Source organism: Coregonus lavaretus, assembly GCF_964263955.1.
Source record: "Coregonus lavaretus genome assembly, chromosome: 7".
Classification (NCBI taxonomy): domain Eukaryota; kingdom Metazoa; phylum Chordata; class Actinopteri; order Salmoniformes; family Salmonidae; genus Coregonus; species Coregonus lavaretus.
Window position 1 is genome coordinate 47,442,348 of NC_139994.1, and position 16,296 is coordinate 47,458,643.

At 41.4% G+C, this 16,296-nt stretch overlaps 2 protein-coding genes across 2 annotated transcripts; both read right to left on the bottom strand.

The window, feature by feature from the left end:
- Nucleotides 1-1,794: 1,794 nt before the first annotated feature.
- On the bottom strand, nucleotides 1,795-7,926 carry LOC311132272 (CD48 antigen-like). Its single transcript, XM_084165505.1, has 4 exons — nucleotides 7,844-7,926; nucleotides 6,742-7,056; nucleotides 5,661-5,933; nucleotides 1,795-4,055 (listed from the first exon to the last, which is right to left on the bottom strand). The coding sequence occupies exons 1-4, from the start codon at nucleotides 7,881-7,883 to the stop codon at nucleotides 3,922-3,924; spliced, it is 762 nt and encodes a 253-aa protein (XP_084021631.1). The 5' UTR covers nucleotides 7,884-7,926; the 3' UTR covers nucleotides 1,795-3,921.
- Nucleotides 7,927-10,568: 2,642 nt separating this feature from the next.
- Nucleotides 10,569-15,680, bottom strand: LOC311132035 (vang-like protein 2). Its single transcript, XM_084165200.1, has 7 exons — nucleotides 15,442-15,680; nucleotides 15,100-15,223; nucleotides 14,228-14,835; nucleotides 13,314-13,450; nucleotides 12,981-13,116; nucleotides 12,100-12,346; nucleotides 10,569-11,602 (listed from the first exon to the last, which is right to left on the bottom strand). The coding sequence occupies exons 1-7, from the start codon at nucleotides 15,510-15,512 to the stop codon at nucleotides 11,342-11,344; spliced, it is 1,584 nt and encodes a 527-aa protein (XP_084021326.1). The 5' UTR covers nucleotides 15,513-15,680; the 3' UTR covers nucleotides 10,569-11,341.
- Between the last annotated feature and the right edge of the window lie 616 nt (nucleotides 15,681-16,296).

Consider the following 16,296-nt stretch of genomic DNA (forward strand, 5'->3'; position numbering starts at 1 on the left):
TACTAATGCATTAGTTCTAGCTGGTAGCTATGTTGACTATGACGTTAGCTAATATGGTGACAACGATGTATGCTTTGTGTAGCGGTTGGTATGAAGGTTTGGCTTGGAAAGGTTTTTTCGCCTGGTCACAGACAGCTGTTGTGTTGTGCACTGAAGTCTACAAGCGAAAGGAAAAGGTGAGAGAAGGATATCGAGAAGGAATTATACAACAAGCAAAGTGATGATGCTGTTTGTATGTGGCTGCTATGAAAGTGAACTGTGTTTGTGGGTGATCAGGGGTGTATTCATTCCGACGATTCTGTTGAAAAATGTGACCTACATACAGTATGTTATGTACAATTACCTAGAACTGTACTTTGACGGTATATAATGGCACGGTAATGGATACATGTAATGTCGGAATCGAAATTATAGTGATGACACACCAGTGAATGATTGATTGGAAGTTTTGTATTTGTACAAACGTAATGAGTTAGAAGTGTTTGTTTGCTAGTGCTGAGCGATTAGTGCTTTTTGAGGTTGGTTCGGTTTTAAAAAATAATCACAGTTTTCTATTTCGGTTTTTATTCTTTTTTTTTTACATTAAATGCACTATGACTATGCATTATGTGGGTTGAATGCTGTAATAACACAGAATAAAACAATGAATACAAGTCCCATGATGGTAGTGTTTGCCCATTAATGCTTATCACTTATTAACCATCATTTATTCACATTACTTTAATAAAATATTTCAGTTGTTGTGTAAATTTCATTTGTTTAATTTGATGGCTATTGTTTTATTCCAAGTCATCAAGTCACGCATATTGAACCTATCGCCTGTAATTATGCGTAGTGCACTATGATACCATGACTGGGGAGTGACGATTACATGTAATCAGTTAGATGTAATCTGATTACAAAAAAACGGTAACTGAAACCGTTACGTTACCAGCAAAAATACTGTAATCAGATTACAGATACTTTTCAATAATTAGCTGATTACTTCTTGGATTACTTTTAAATTCAGACAAGATGTTTGCAAAGGCTTTCTGCAAAGCAATGAAGGCCAAATTGAAGCTCCAAAAGAGCCCGGTCAACCGTGGGTGCAATAGCACACTACACAACAGTGTCATCTGCATACAGGTATATGTTAACATTTTTTGCAAATAAACCAACATTGTTTATATAGACAGTAAAAAGTACAGGACCTCAAATCTATCCCTGTTTTCTTACCTTTCGTAATATAAAAGAAACCTGACTTAACAGCATCAGAAAAAACACACTGTGTCTTATCGGTCAAGTCATTTTGTAACCAATTACATCACACCTGATCCATACCGATTGCAGACAATCTTTGAATCAATAAACAGTGTCAAAAGCCTTCGATAAGTCAATAAAGAGGGCAGCACATTGCTTCCTCCTATCCATACCCTTTACCACATAATTTAAAGGGACTCTGGGGTAGTAGATAAAGGGCCTCATTGGCAAAATCCCGAAGTATCCCTTCAACACCAAGGTTGCAGCTGAGATGGTGCTATGACCCGGCCAAACTGGTGAACACTTCTCGTAGCTAGGAAGAATCTTAGCTGACAGTTGAATAATGATTCTAACATTTTTGCTAGGCAAGACAATTTTGAGATAGGATGATCATTATTTAGGTCGGAGGGGTCACCACCTTTGTGGAGAGGGAGCACATGGGCCGCCTTCCAAACCCTGGGGATAGCACCTGAGATAATTGTCAGTTAAAAAGCATGTGTCAATTACTCTGCAATCAGGGGAGCAGAAATCTGCAACAAGAAAGGATCAAGCAAATCAGGCGCAGTGGATTTTTATTACATCGCTTTTAAGCAAGCCATCTAGCACATCACAAGTAGAAAGTTGTTGAAATTAAAACAAAGTTTCACTAGAAGTTGACTGATCTTCCATTGAGCCAACTGGAGGCTGGGAGAGGGAAGAGCAGTCGACTGACTGACCAGGGTCAATTAAACCACCATTTGTTTTTTCAAATAAAAAGCCTGCCGAGATAAAGTGCTGATTAAAAGCATCACTTATCACATTTTTCTCAGTAATGATGCCAGAGTCAGACACAACTTGCTTAGGCAGGGAAGGAGAGGAATTTCCACGCTTCAGTGCATTAACGGTTTCCCAAAAATTGGACAGATCACCAGCAGAGTCTGAGATAGAACTTAGAAAGCAGCTTGATTTAGCTTTCTTAATTGAGGAAGTAGATCTATTTCTAAATTGCCTAAAATGCTGCCAGTCAGCTACCAAGTCAGTTTTTCTAGCATTGGCCCAGGTCTGATTTGTCATCATAATGAGATCTGAAAGTTCTATAGAGAACCAATGATTTGTTTTATTGTTAACTCAAAGGTGTTTAAAGGGAGCGTGTTTGTCTGCCAGAGATCTAAAAATAGATGAGAAAAGTTCTAGAGCCAATTCAGGGTAAGGCATGCCAACCTGGTCTCAGAGCATTAAGTATTATTCTGTATGTAAATCCGAGACACTCCATTTAGTATGATATGTTACGTTTGGTATGGTTACAGAAGACAGATGGTTACGTATGGCAAAAATGAAAGTAGGGTGGTTGGTCGGGCGTAAAACGTGAACGTCTAGCAACCCAAAGGTTGCAAGTTTGAATCTCATCATGGACAACTTGAGCATTTTAGCAACTTTTCAACTACTTACTACTTTTTAGCTACTTTGGAAATACTTAGCATGTTAGCTAACCCTAACCATTTAGCTAACCCTTCACCTAATGCTAACCTTAACCCTTTTAGCTAACCCTTACCCTTTTAACCTAACTCCTAAACTTCACCCTAAACACCTAGCTAGAATTCGTAACATATCATACGTTTAGTTAATCCGTAACATACTGTAAGTTTAGCAAATTCTTGACATATTGTACATTTTGAAAATTCATAACATATTATACGAATTGTAATTTGTAACATATCATACCAAATGGGTGATGGACATCCACAAACGAATACATACCATACGAAACGTAACATATCATACTAAATGGAGTATCTCAGAGTTATCTAAAGAATAATATGAAATGCTCTGAGACCAGGCTGGGCATGCAGCTGATAGAGAAAAGCTCAGAGCAATACATATCATGAAGAAACACCTGGGGATACTTTATTTATGTATGATACGAGGATCAATGTTTTTCTGTTTGGTAATCTCTAATACATGCAATAGGACAGTGATCACTGATGTCATTAGCAAAGACACCACTCAATAAGTACTTGTTGGGGCTATTTGTCAAAATTAGGTCAATCAGCAAGGAGTTTGCTGGGTTTCTTACATTAATCCGTGTAGGTTTGGAGATTAGTTGAGTCAGGTTAAAATCAAAACAAACATTCTTCAAATGATCAGAGGCCGGAATAAACCAATCTAGGTTACAATCTCCTAAAATAACTAATTCAGATGACAGAAAAGGTTTTAAATATTCAGAAATAGTATCAACAGCATCGTCACTGCAGTAGGGTGTGGTAAATCCCTACTACAAACAAATATGTATTTTGGCATGAGGCCACATCTATCAATAACCAGACACTCAAACTTTCTGGGGATAGTGACACTTAGGGAGCATGATGCCACAAGAGTCAATTTTACATACAGTGTATTCAGAAAGTATTCAGACCCTTGACCTTTTCCAAATGTTGGTACTTTACAGCCTTATTCTAAAATGGATTCAATAACCAAATTAATTACTTAAAATCATACAATGTGATTTTCTGGATTTTTGTTTTAGATTCCGTCTCTCACAGTTGAAGTGTACCTATGATACAAATTACAGACCTCTACATGCTTTGTAAGTAGGAAAACCTGCAAAATCGGCAGTGTATCAAATACTTGTTCTCCCCACTGTATGAAGAAGATCAACATCAGATTCTAGAGGCACTGTGAAATGATAAACATTTAAATGAGTTGTCATTTAAAGCCCTCTGACTTCTTAAAAGAAATATATGTTAAAACACATCCAAACAAAAATCCTAAGAGCAACATTCCAAAAGCAATTCCAGGGATGCGGGTCTCTCCCACCACGTCAGGCTTGGGTTGTTCCTCTGAGGAGACAGGGAGAGAACAGAAATACAGTGAGGCCCAAAAGTATTTGGACAGTGACAAATGTTTTGTTGTAAAGTAGTCAAAAAATTTGAATTTGGTCCCATATTCCTAGCACGCAATGACTACATCAAGCTTGTGACTACAAACTTGTTGGATGCATTTGCAGTTTGTTTTGGTTGTGTTTCAGATAATTTTGTGCTCAATACAAATGAATGGTAAATAATGGATTGTGCCATTTTGGATTCACTTGTATTGTAAATAAGAATATATGTTTCAGACACTTCTACATTAATGTGGGTTCTACCATGATTATGGATAATCCTCAATGAATCGTGAATAATAGTGAGTGGGAAAGTTACAGAGGCACAACGATCATACCCCCAAGACATGCTAACCTCTTACCATTACAATAACAGGAGAGGTTAGCATTTTTGGGGGGTATGATATTTATGCCTCTGTAACTTTCAGAGGCGTCATGCCCATATGTGGTCCTCTGTAGCTCAGCTGGTAGAGCACGGCGCTTGTAACGCCAATGTAGTGGGTTCGATCCCCGGGACCACCCATACACAAAAAATGTATGCACGCATGACTGTAAGTCGCTTTGGATAAAAGCGTCTGCTAAATGGCATATTATTATTATTATTATTATATGGGGCACAGGGGCACGTGCCCCTTCAGATGTGTCTTTCTGTGTATAATTGCAGGAAATTAGCTTTAAAATTGAAAATGTTCTCTCAGACCCATGGCCAAATGTGTAGAATTGCTGGAAATTAGCTATAAAACAGCAAACTTTTTTTTTTTTTTTTTGGGGTCATTTAGCAGACGCTCTTATCCAGAGCGACTTACAGTTAGTGAATACATATTTTTTATTATACTGGCCCCCCGTGGGAATCGAACCCACAACCCTGGCATTGCAAACGCCATGCTCTATCAACTGAGCTACATCCCTGCCGGCCATTCCCTCCCCTACCCTGGCCGCCCATGAGTCTCCCGGTCGCGGCCGGCTGCGACAGAGCCTTTTATATCTGCGGCCAAGAGGAGGGCCTCTAAAATTGTGCCATTGGACACGCCCAGTACCTTTTTTACAATAAAAGTGACTCCAAAATGATACAATACATTTACCATTCATTTCTATTAGGCACAAAATAATCTGAAAGACAACCAAAACAAACTACACGTTTGTAGAGTCACAAGCTTGATGCAGTCATTGTGTGCTAGGAATATGAGACCAAATACTAAATTTTTGACTACTTTAATACACATACAGTATATGTGAATTTGTCCAAATACTTTTGGTTCCCTGAAATACGGGGACTATGTACAAAAAGTGCTGTAATTTCTAAACAGTTCACCTCAAATTAAAGCTGACAGTCTGCACTTTAAGCTAAAATCCAAAGTGCTGGAGTACAGAGCCAAAACAACAAAAAATGTATCACTGTCCAAATACTTTGGGACCTCACTGTAAAATAAACACTGTTCACAAACACAACAGCAAGCTTGACCAGTGTAAGATCTCCCTGCCCATTGATTCATGAATTCTCCACTGTTTTCCTGGTCAGATCATGTGTTTCGGGAAAGAATCTCGGCCCTAGAAGTGACCGTACCTTGGCATCTCTCCGTCACAACCCTGGAGGCTTTAGAGCGCCCATTGCTGGCAGTACAGGTGAAGTTGGCATCTCTGTTGGGGCTGTAAGACGTCCAGACGACAGAGACGTTGGTGTTGGGATTCCCTCTCCAGAAGGGATCGTTAAACGCAGCCACTGGTTCCCAGGAGAGGTGGGTGTCCTTCTCTGAAGAGGAGCACTGAAGAGCCATGACACAGTTGCTCTCCCTCAACACGCTGAAGACCTTATGGATGTTGGGCTTACTGAGACGCTCTGGACATTTGAACAGAAACAAAGGAAGAATAGAAATTGCATTTTCCAGAAACAAAACTGGGAATACAATATGAATACAGTAGAGTTATTCCACCAAATGAGTACCTTTGCCGTCCCTTTGATATTTTAATTAGAAATTGTGCGCAAATATTCCACTTTATAAGCCTGTTATATTAATATAGACCTCATAGAAAATTAAATACATCTGTGTGAAAGTGCCAAAATTCCGTATTTTGACATGTCCCTCTGTGCACCCTCTGTGATTTCTAGATAGATTTCAACATGTTTAACCCCAACCCCAACATTTCTCCAGGTGTTCACCATCAATGTAAAGCCCTAGTTATTTTGCTGCTTTAACAAAGTAATTTCTGAAGATTATTATTTATTTCTTATCACATTAAATGTCTGTTCCTCATTTTAAGGTCAACCCTTTTACGTGAATGGAACTCTCGTTTTAATATGGTGAAACTTTCCTTTTTAACTAATTTTCTCAAAAGAAACATTGAAGATCTAATATTCAAATCATAATGTAAAAGCAGGTGAGCTGGTTCTACTCTTTTTGGCCATTTTCTTGTGTTTTTGGTGGAAAAACGAGCGGGTCGAGCATAACACGTATACCCTGTTACCCATAGATAAACAGGTTAGAAATGTTTTAACAATACCTTTTTTGGGGGTGAAGCTTGCATTCAATTGCCATTTTCGGGACCCTAGGGTTTTTGGCTCACGTGCGCCCCTAGAGGCAAATATTATCAAAATCCTACAGAGTGCATCTTTAATACGGGTACATTGTTGTGATTGAGAGCCTTACCCGTCACAGTGAGCTGGAACTTTTTGTTATGCTGTTCTCCCGCACTATCTTGAAGAAGAACAGAGTAAACCAGGGAATCTTCTTTCCTCACATCTCTTATCTCTAAGTCCCCAGACGAGAAGTTGAGTTTCAGACGACTCTTAAACTGCCAGAAACGGTCTGTTCTGAGACTTTCTGTAGATTTCTGGTAAGTTGCAATCCAGGTGACGTTCTTGAATATGGACCACTCTATCTTGCTCAAGCCCCAGGATATGTTGGCTCCAGAAGACAAGGTGACAGAATCTCCCAGGTAACCGGTGGTATCTCCCATCACCACTGAAACATAACAGACAATCTGTTACTGCAATGGAATGGTTGTCCTGATGGTGGTGGTATGATGTATAGTAATATACACAGAATTAGATAGAACAAAATTCAAATATTTATCCTTATGGTAATAACAGATATCATTATCATCATCAATTGATTCAATATTCTGAGGGTATAAACATAAATTAATAGAGCTATAAATTATTATTCAGTTGAAAGAAATATAACCGGTTTTGTGATAACTGTCAATGTATTGTATAACTTGAATTTAGGACACGTATTATTATGTCATTCATAGGACCATGTTTGTTGTGTAGAATTTTCTTTGAGTTCCCATTTTCTGTTTCGTTCATGGGGTGAGACGTAGGCAATACGCATTAATGGCGGTTTGACATCTTAACCTTAAACAAATTGTATCAAAGTGGTGAAATTAGCCTAAACTACTTTATACTAGTTGTGATATGGAATGATGAACGGTTATGTATACCTTGATGTTTGGTACACCATTAGAGTTCAAAAAGCAAATCGATGAAGGTGACACCATAGCATGTGCCTTTATCAGGGTTTGGGGTCAGTCCCATTTTATTCAGGAGATGATTTAATTCAAGAATTGATCATGTACATGTATTTTTAATGAGGATTTTCTTTAAATTTTTGTAATATAATTTCAATTGAATCACTTGATTAAAATAGAATTGACCTCAACCCTGCCTCCCTCAACACTCACTCATTACTTCAAATTATTATAGAACCTTAACCCAATCAAGCAAAAATGTAAAAGTAAGCAGCCTACCCGGTAAGATTGTTAGGAGAGAGAGAACTACACATGCCATATTCAAATGGAACCTTCAAAATGGATACTGTTCTGCATTCTCCTACATACAGAGTTGAGGCAAAGGCTACTTCCGCTGTCGTTGTGGTTACGATTCTGCTATTTGTTAATGTACGTGTCAAAAAACAGTTTGTCAAAGTCACAAGTACTGTATAAAAGGTTATTCCACACTATTCCTTTGAGAATTATACATTCAGCATGAATTCTCTGAAATTCTATTAATGTAAAGTGTAATTGTCATTCCAATATTACTATAAATTAAAATACGTAGTATTTCTGCTAAATGCAGAGAGGGATGGGGAAGTAAGTAAAAAAATATATATCATCAAAAAGAATACATGCCTCATGTAACTAACAATGGGATTCTAGTCTAAAGAAATTGGTGAAAGAAGTTGATACTTTATTTATGTCTATGCTGTAGAAGTCTGAGTTGTTATTTTTATGATCAGAAGTGAGAAGTGTTGCAGTTGGCATTCACTTCCGTTTTCCACCCACCCCCGTTTCTACAGAAGTGACTGACATAGAGAACTCACAACCCAACACATCACACACCCACGCACGCACACTATAGCCACATTGCATCATATCAAGAGAGATAATTTATTAAAAAGCCTGTAACAATTTAGTCCTAAAATTATGAAATATTAAAAACATTCACATCATAACAGCAATCTACAAATGTATTTACAACATGAATTGATACAAAAAAATATCAATACAAATGCTGTAAAAATTAAACCTTACAAATCATCAGGGTTGATGATGAAATGAAGGTGGTATGAACACATTCTTATGTAAAACCCCCCAAAAAGCTGCCATTGTCTCAAACATATGGTACACATATAAAAAGATACAACCATTTACAGTTCAAGTCGGAAGTTTACATACACTTAGGTTGGAGTCATTAAAACTCGTTTTTCAACCACTCCACAAATTTCTTGTTAACAAACTACAGTTTTGGTAAGTCAGTTAGGACATCTACTTTGTGCATGACACAAGTCATTTTTCCAACAATTGTTTACAGACAGATTATTTCACTTATAATTCCCTGTATCACAATTCCAGTGGGTCAGAAGTTTACATACACTAAGTTGACTGTGCCTTTAAACCGCTTGGAAAATTCCAGAAAATGATGTCATGGCTTTAGAAGCTTCTGATAGGCTAATTGACATCATTTGAGTCAATTGGAGGTGTACCTGTGGATGTATTTCAAGGCCTACCTTCAAACTCAGTGCCTCTTTGCATGACATCATGGGAAAATCAAAAGAAATCAGCCAAGACCTCAGAAAAAAAATTGTAGACCTCCACAAGTCTGGTTCATCCTTGGGAGCAATTTCCAAACGCCGGAAGGTACCACGTTCATCTGTACAAACAATAGTACGCAAGTATAAACACCATGGGACCACGCAGCCGTCATACCTCTCAGGAAGGAGACGCGTTCTGTCTCCTAGAGATGAACGTACTTTGGTGCGAAAAGTGCAAATCAATCCCAGAACAACAGCAAAGGACCTTGTGAAGATGCTGGAGGAAACAGGTACAAAAGTATCTATATCCAGAGTAAAACAAGTCCTATATCGACATAACCTGAAAGGCCGCTCAGCAAGGAAGAAGCCACTGCTCCAAAACCGCTATAAAAAAGCCAGACTACGGTTTGCAACAGCACATGGGGACAAAGATCGTACTTTTTGGAGATATGTCCTCTGGTCTGATGAAACAAAAATAGAACTGTTTGGCCATAATGACCATCGTTATGTTTGGAGGAAAAAGGGGGTACTTGCAAGCCGAAGAACACCATCCCAACCGTGAAGCACGGGGGTGGCAGCATCATGCTATGGGGGTGCTTTGCTGCAGGAGGGACTGGTGCACTTCACACGCTTGTGGAAGGCTACCCGAAACATTTGACCCAAGTTAAACAATTTAAAGACAATGCTACCAAATACTAATTGAGTGTATGTAAACTTCTGACCCACTGGGAATGTGATGAAAGAAATAAAAGCTGAAATAAATCATTCTCTCTACTATTATTCTGACATTTCACATTCTTAAAATAAAGTGGTGATCCTAACTGACCTAAGACAGGGAATTTTTACCACGATTAAATGTCAGGAATTGTGAAAAATTGAGTTTAAATGTATTTGGCTAAGGTGTATGTAAACTTCCGACTTCAACTGTATATACAACATAGGAGACAGACTACACTAGCTCTATGCTGCCAAAAAGCACAGGAACCGTTGTTTGTGCTGGACCCATAAGGACTGTTACTGATGTTCACCTCAGAGCCTTGAATAGAACAAATCATATCTTAAACCGCAGTACAGGTTAATAAAAACAAATATGTTGGTTTGTGTGTTTAGGCATAGTCAATGGTCAGATGTTCAGAACAGTACAGTGGTCATGTGGTACACATTATTATGGCTGTGTCCCAATTATCTCTCTTTCTTCCAAAAAAGTGACTTCTTGATGATGACTGGTGTAAGAAATATGGTTGAAACTCCCACTAGCCCATGTCTCCACCAAGCCAATGTTTTTTATGGGAAGTAGCAAATGAGTGCACACTTCAGGAGAAAGGATACATTATTGGGACTGAGCCCTATATCTGGTATGGACTTGGATTTGGCACGAAAAACAAAAGTATCCTCTCATATCATGACATAACAATTGGTTCAGTCAGTTTTTTGTATCTTTTCCTTCTTCTTCATTATAAAAGCAACACTGGAATACACATCAAAAGTCCCCAACATAACATCCATTAATTAAACATCACAAAAAATATCCCAAACATTATATTTCTTATAAAATCAGCTGTTCAGTGTTTTACCTAAACATTCGTCAGCTGTCCCTAGAACAACCCACTTCCTTGGGACCAGGAAGCAGATTTTGTCCAATGAAAATGGTTCCACTATCAGGAAGCAGTCCATTTATTTGTCGACTGAGTTAAATTCCAATCACCTGATTGGTTGACGTAGTAGCTAATTTGCAACTTTTGCAAGCACATAATTTCGGCATGAAACTAATTCTAGTTCTTTTCTAGTTTTTTTTTTAACAAGTCTTCACATGTATCTTTCATCTTTTATCAGATCATTAGTTAGTAATGTAGTAATGGTCAACTTCAAATAATGCAGTCCAGTTGTTGCCAAGGAATGAGAAACATACAGGTCCCAATGACTCTGTAACACAGTAACACACACAAAGAACTTCACACACAGTTAATAAAACAGGACAGCCACAGAGGTCTCTCCTCCAGCCCTTGGGGGCAGATGCCACATTTCCACTGCTTTGTGTGAAAAGAAAGACAGATATCGGTCTTCTCTCCCTCTTTCACACAGAGGTCAATGCTGAGAGAGATGGGCTTTGAGGAAAGTTGAAGCATAGTCTCTCTTCCTCTCTCGCATCTTCTCTTCCCCCCTCTTTATACACTACTTTCTCTTTCTCTCCTCCATTTTGTCTTTCTCTCCCTCTCTACACAGAGGTCTCCGACTGCAGCCTCATGACAAACTTGTGGCTCTTGGGGTCGATAAACTCCTCCCCCAGGTGGAGAAAGGGGAGGGGCGTCACCGTGACGACCAAGGAGAAGTCAAGACGTCGCAGGGAAAAGACCAGACCCTGACTCAGGGCTGACGTCACCGGCTCCTCGCTCACCAGGGTCCACTGGCGACCCCTACCATTCTCTCGCTGGTACTGCAGCGTGGGGCCTGGAGAGAGGTAGCGCTCCAGAAAGGCCTGAGAGAAACACACAGAGAATTAGATAGACAGTCAGCCAGGGTTGGACGTCTTGTCATATCGATAGTGGGGCAACCGCTATGGGTTAGTGTTTGTGGTGAGTACTTTCTCTCAGGGGAATGTTAAGTAGGCTAGATATTATTCATCAAGGGAATCATGCTTATTTCAATCCCTTTACGGTGATGAATAGGCTCTTATATGGGCTGTTATTTGGGGTATACAGGTCCTATTTAAGGGTCTAGTGGTCATGTCAAGGGTATAGGTGTCACATCAAGAGTGTATTAATCATATCTTACTGTCTGAGGGGCATCTTTGGGGTCATGTTGTGAGGGCGTAGTGATCATGTTAAGGATGTGGTGGCTGACCTTAGGGGTCATGTTGTGAGGGTGTAGTGATCATGTTAAGGGTGTGGTGGCTGACCTTAGGGGTCATATTGTAAGGGTGTAGTGATCATGTTGTGAGGGCGTAGTGATCATGTTAAGGGTGTGGTGGCTCACCTTAGGGGTCATGTTGTGTGTGATGCAGAACTGCAGGTGGTTGATAATGCTCTCCATGCTGTGGTAGGGCTGCTGGCGTGTGGTCCTCAGGTACTTCTGCATGGCCCGGGCCATGGGGGCGAAGATGGCCTGAGCCGCCTCCCGGGGATCCATCACCTCGCGGGGGTGTTTGGGGGACGACGCGGCTGGCTCGTCATCCTGGAGACGCTTGATGTGGGTGAAGGCTTCCTCTACCGCCACCACCAGCCTCGGAGGAGAAAAGGGCACGCGTTATGAGTACGCAGGTGTTGTTTCAGGCTAGCATTTGTATTGCAAGCGCTAAACTGAGAGGAGCTAGAATAATGGAAGCCTAATATTTAAATAGCATGGGCAAATACCATTTAAGGCCAACTGACAAACAATAATGCAGCCGCTAGGGATGGGGGTGTGAGCAGGTGGGTCTGGACAGATGACATGTAGTCATTGTTTGCATATGTCTGGAAGTTGGCGTTCGTATGTATACGTTTGTTTTTGGAATGTAAAAAAAAGAAACAAAAGGAAAAATAAAGAATTCTTAGAAAATATTTTATTTTATTATAAAAATGTTTTTTTCTTTGCTTTCTTTTTTTACATTCCAAAAACAAAAGCAAACGTATACATACGAACGCCACCTTACAGACACATGCAAACAATGACTACATCTCATCTGCCCAAAAATAATAATGGCAGCCTTCCTATACCTGGGGTTTGAAAAATCAGTGATGTACCTTGATTAGGTTTGAACTGTTTAATTCACCAAATGAAAAAATGCACTTTTCACAAAAGCATTTTTTCTACACCAAATAGATTGAAATGGTCTGTCTTTGATGATCTACCCAGCCCAGTGTGTCTCCTCTCCTCACCTGGCCTTGCGTTTGCGGACCCTGCGGTCCATCTCGGCCTCCTCATAGTAATACTCGTTGTGGGAGTTGTCTCTCCTGCGGGCGGCTGCAGCGATCATCGCTCTGGACTGACCCGTAGAGTTATTGGTGTTGTTCTCTGGACGAAAAATCACAAAGAAAAATTATCAACATAAAAATATTATGTTACTTTTTTAAGCAAAGAAATTGTATCGCTGTGGGTTGAGAGAATACATAGAAGACAGAGGTGGAGGAGGTGAGAAAAGTGACTGAGGGAAAAGAGGATGAGAGGTGGAGAAGGGGAGTGGGAAAGGATAGTATCGAGTCGAGTCTTACCTTCTCCCAGAGTGTAGACTTTGAAGCCAGAAATCTTCTTCGAGAGGATGGACTTGGGCAGGTTGAGGAGAGCAGGGTTGTAGACTGGGAAATCACTGTAGTACTGGTCCAACACCCACACTGCTGCCCTCTGAATACTGGAGAACAACAAGGGAGGGCCGAACCTTTAATAATCTATGTCATTACTATGGAATATGTCCTAATCATCATCAGTAGCAGCATCATCATTATCCCTTCGGCAAATTCTTAAATCTGGCGATGTGCCCTTGAGCAAGGCACTTAACCCTAATTTGCTCCAAGGGCAATGTACTACTATGGCTGACCCTGTAAAACAAAACATTTGACTACACCTATTCGATGTATGTGACAATACAACATAATTTTTTTAGTTGTGTTGTTCGTATTATTATTATATGTTTTGTTGTTTGTTTATCTTTGTATATAACATTTGTGTGAGTGTTCTTGTCTATCAGTGTACCAGAGTTTTGTTACTTGTCATGTTATGTTTTTTGTGGACCCCAGGAAGAATAGCTGCTGCCTCTGCAAAAGCTCATGGGGATCCAAATAAAAAAATGAAGATACTTGTATGCAAATAGCCTAAACAAACTGACTGACGAGGCAACGCAGGTTTCGGGTTAATCTCTGACTGACTGATTCGCAGGCCAACCACAATGTTATCATAACCGTCTCCGAAACCAGGGTACTAAAAATGACTAAACACCAAAAACTAAACACCAAAACAACCTTAACACAGAACCCCACGCAGTAAGATGGCAACTGCAGAAACAGGAAAACCTGGCCGATACTAACAATAAACATAACACACTATAACACACACTCCATTCTCTATGCAAAACAGCATGTGAACTAAAACCGTAAACACCTCCTCAAACACACACGTCTCCAAGACCCACCTGAGGTGTCCCACGTTGTAGAAGCGACTTGCCCCGTCGGTGGTGCGCACCACCTTGAGGCAGAAGGCAGGCTGCAGATGTCTGACCTCCAGCAGCACTAAGGCCAGGTACTGGATGAAGAGCAGCGCGTCCACCAGCGACGCCGCATACCCCACGATGCCCCTGTAGTCCCTCTCCCGGGGCTCCAGCACGCGCACGCCGTAGAACAGCCAGTAGGATGCCACGAACAGGAAGACGAGCGCCAGCAGAAGGCAGCGGAAGACATAGAAGCGAGGCAGGGTGGCGCGCGGCGGGCGCAGGAACAGCGCCCAGGTGGAGATGAGGAGGACGAGGAGCTTAAAGGCCAGTGAGACGTAGAGGCCCTCGCAAGGCGTGCCGCAGGGCTCCAGGGCCTCACGCCACAGCAGCTGCGGCAGAGCCAGGAAGGCCAGGGGGGTGACCAGGGCGAAGAGGCCAAGGACGGCACCCAATCCCGGGCCCAGGAAACGCTGGCATTCTAGCGGGGAGGACTCCTCGAGCTCCTTGGAGACCCGCGTCAGGTCCTCGTTAGAGACGCTGTGTTCGGACGTGCCAGTCTGCACGGTGGTGGTCTCACCCCAGTTATCATCCTGGAGTAGGGAGAGGGAGGGAGAGAGAGAGAGATTTCTTTGAGCATATGTTGGGAGGCGTCATAGGGAAGAGGAAATATACCTGAACAAATGGGAGAGGACAAGAGGATGAGTGATAAGAGACAGATTAGACAAATAAAGAGAGAAACTAAAGTAAAGTATTGACCGCCAACGTAGAGGATAGCAGGAAACAGACAGATACAGTCGAAGATCCGGGTGTGGAAGTGAGGGGAGATGTACTGTAGGAAAGGAGTGAACTCTGACCCTGTCGTCTCCGCGGGTGGACTCGGTGTCCAGTAGAGGCTCTCCAGGGGCATGGATGGTGACTGACTTGTCTCCACGACTACTTCCGTCTCTGCTCTTGGAGCGGTGCCTGTCCCGCCTATCCCTGAACATCACACACCGAGACAGAAACAAAGGGTTAACCGGAATTGTCATGGATTTGATTTTTTGGGGAGGTTAACTAAACCAGATCAACAAAGTTATACACAGCTTCCCTGATGTAGGATATGTATGTTTACGCAAGTGAGAGTGTAGTTACAAGAGAGTGAGTGTGTGTGAGTATATGTAAAGCATAAGTATGTATGTCGTGCACATGTTACCCACCTGTGCTTCCTAGAGCTGCGGGAGTGTGAGGACTTGTAGGAGTAGCCCGAATACTGCGACTCGTTGTCCATGTCAGAGGCCGGTGGGCGGGGTTTGCCCCTGTGGGCCCCTCCTCCCCCCGTGCCGCGCTCCCCGGCTCCGCCCAGCTGACTCTTGCGGTGGCTGATGGACTTGGAGGAGAGGGCCAGAGGCAGGCGGAGGAGCTCAACCTTACTCCTGAGGGAATCTATCTTGGAGGCCGGAGGAGGAGGGGGGGGGGGGGCAGACCTGACGGAGGGGAGAGGGAGAGAGAAGCAGGGGAGGGCGGAGAGAGAGAGGTGGTGGGCGAATGAGAGGAGAGATAGAAAACAGTTTATTGATGTGTTATTAACATCTCATTTACACTGTTACCATGTAATTAGTCCTATCACAACAGGACTGAAGGGAAGGTCGTGGAAAAAACAAGAGCTCAAAGGGAAATAGCTTTTATATAGGGCTTTCTAAATAGGACTCAAAACAACAATGTGGAACAAAACTCAATTTTAATTTGCTTGCATTGCCTAGTCACTCTGTCTGGGATATGAAGGAACTCAGTGAGTTGGCAGTTTTGCTTTCATCTGATAAATTAGGATTATTTTGCAGCCCATTTTAGGTTGCTCTCACAAGACACAAACACATTAAAGGAAGGATTTTCCATAATTGGAAGCTGGGTTAAAGCAGCTGAAGTAGCCTCACAATTAAGTTGTGGTATAACTTCAGAGGTTATTAACCTCGATTATATTCTCCTGGGGTACAAGCCCAATTTCACTCCTCATACGTTAGTTCAGATGGAAAATACACACCATTTACATTTAACATTTTAGTCATTTAGCAGAC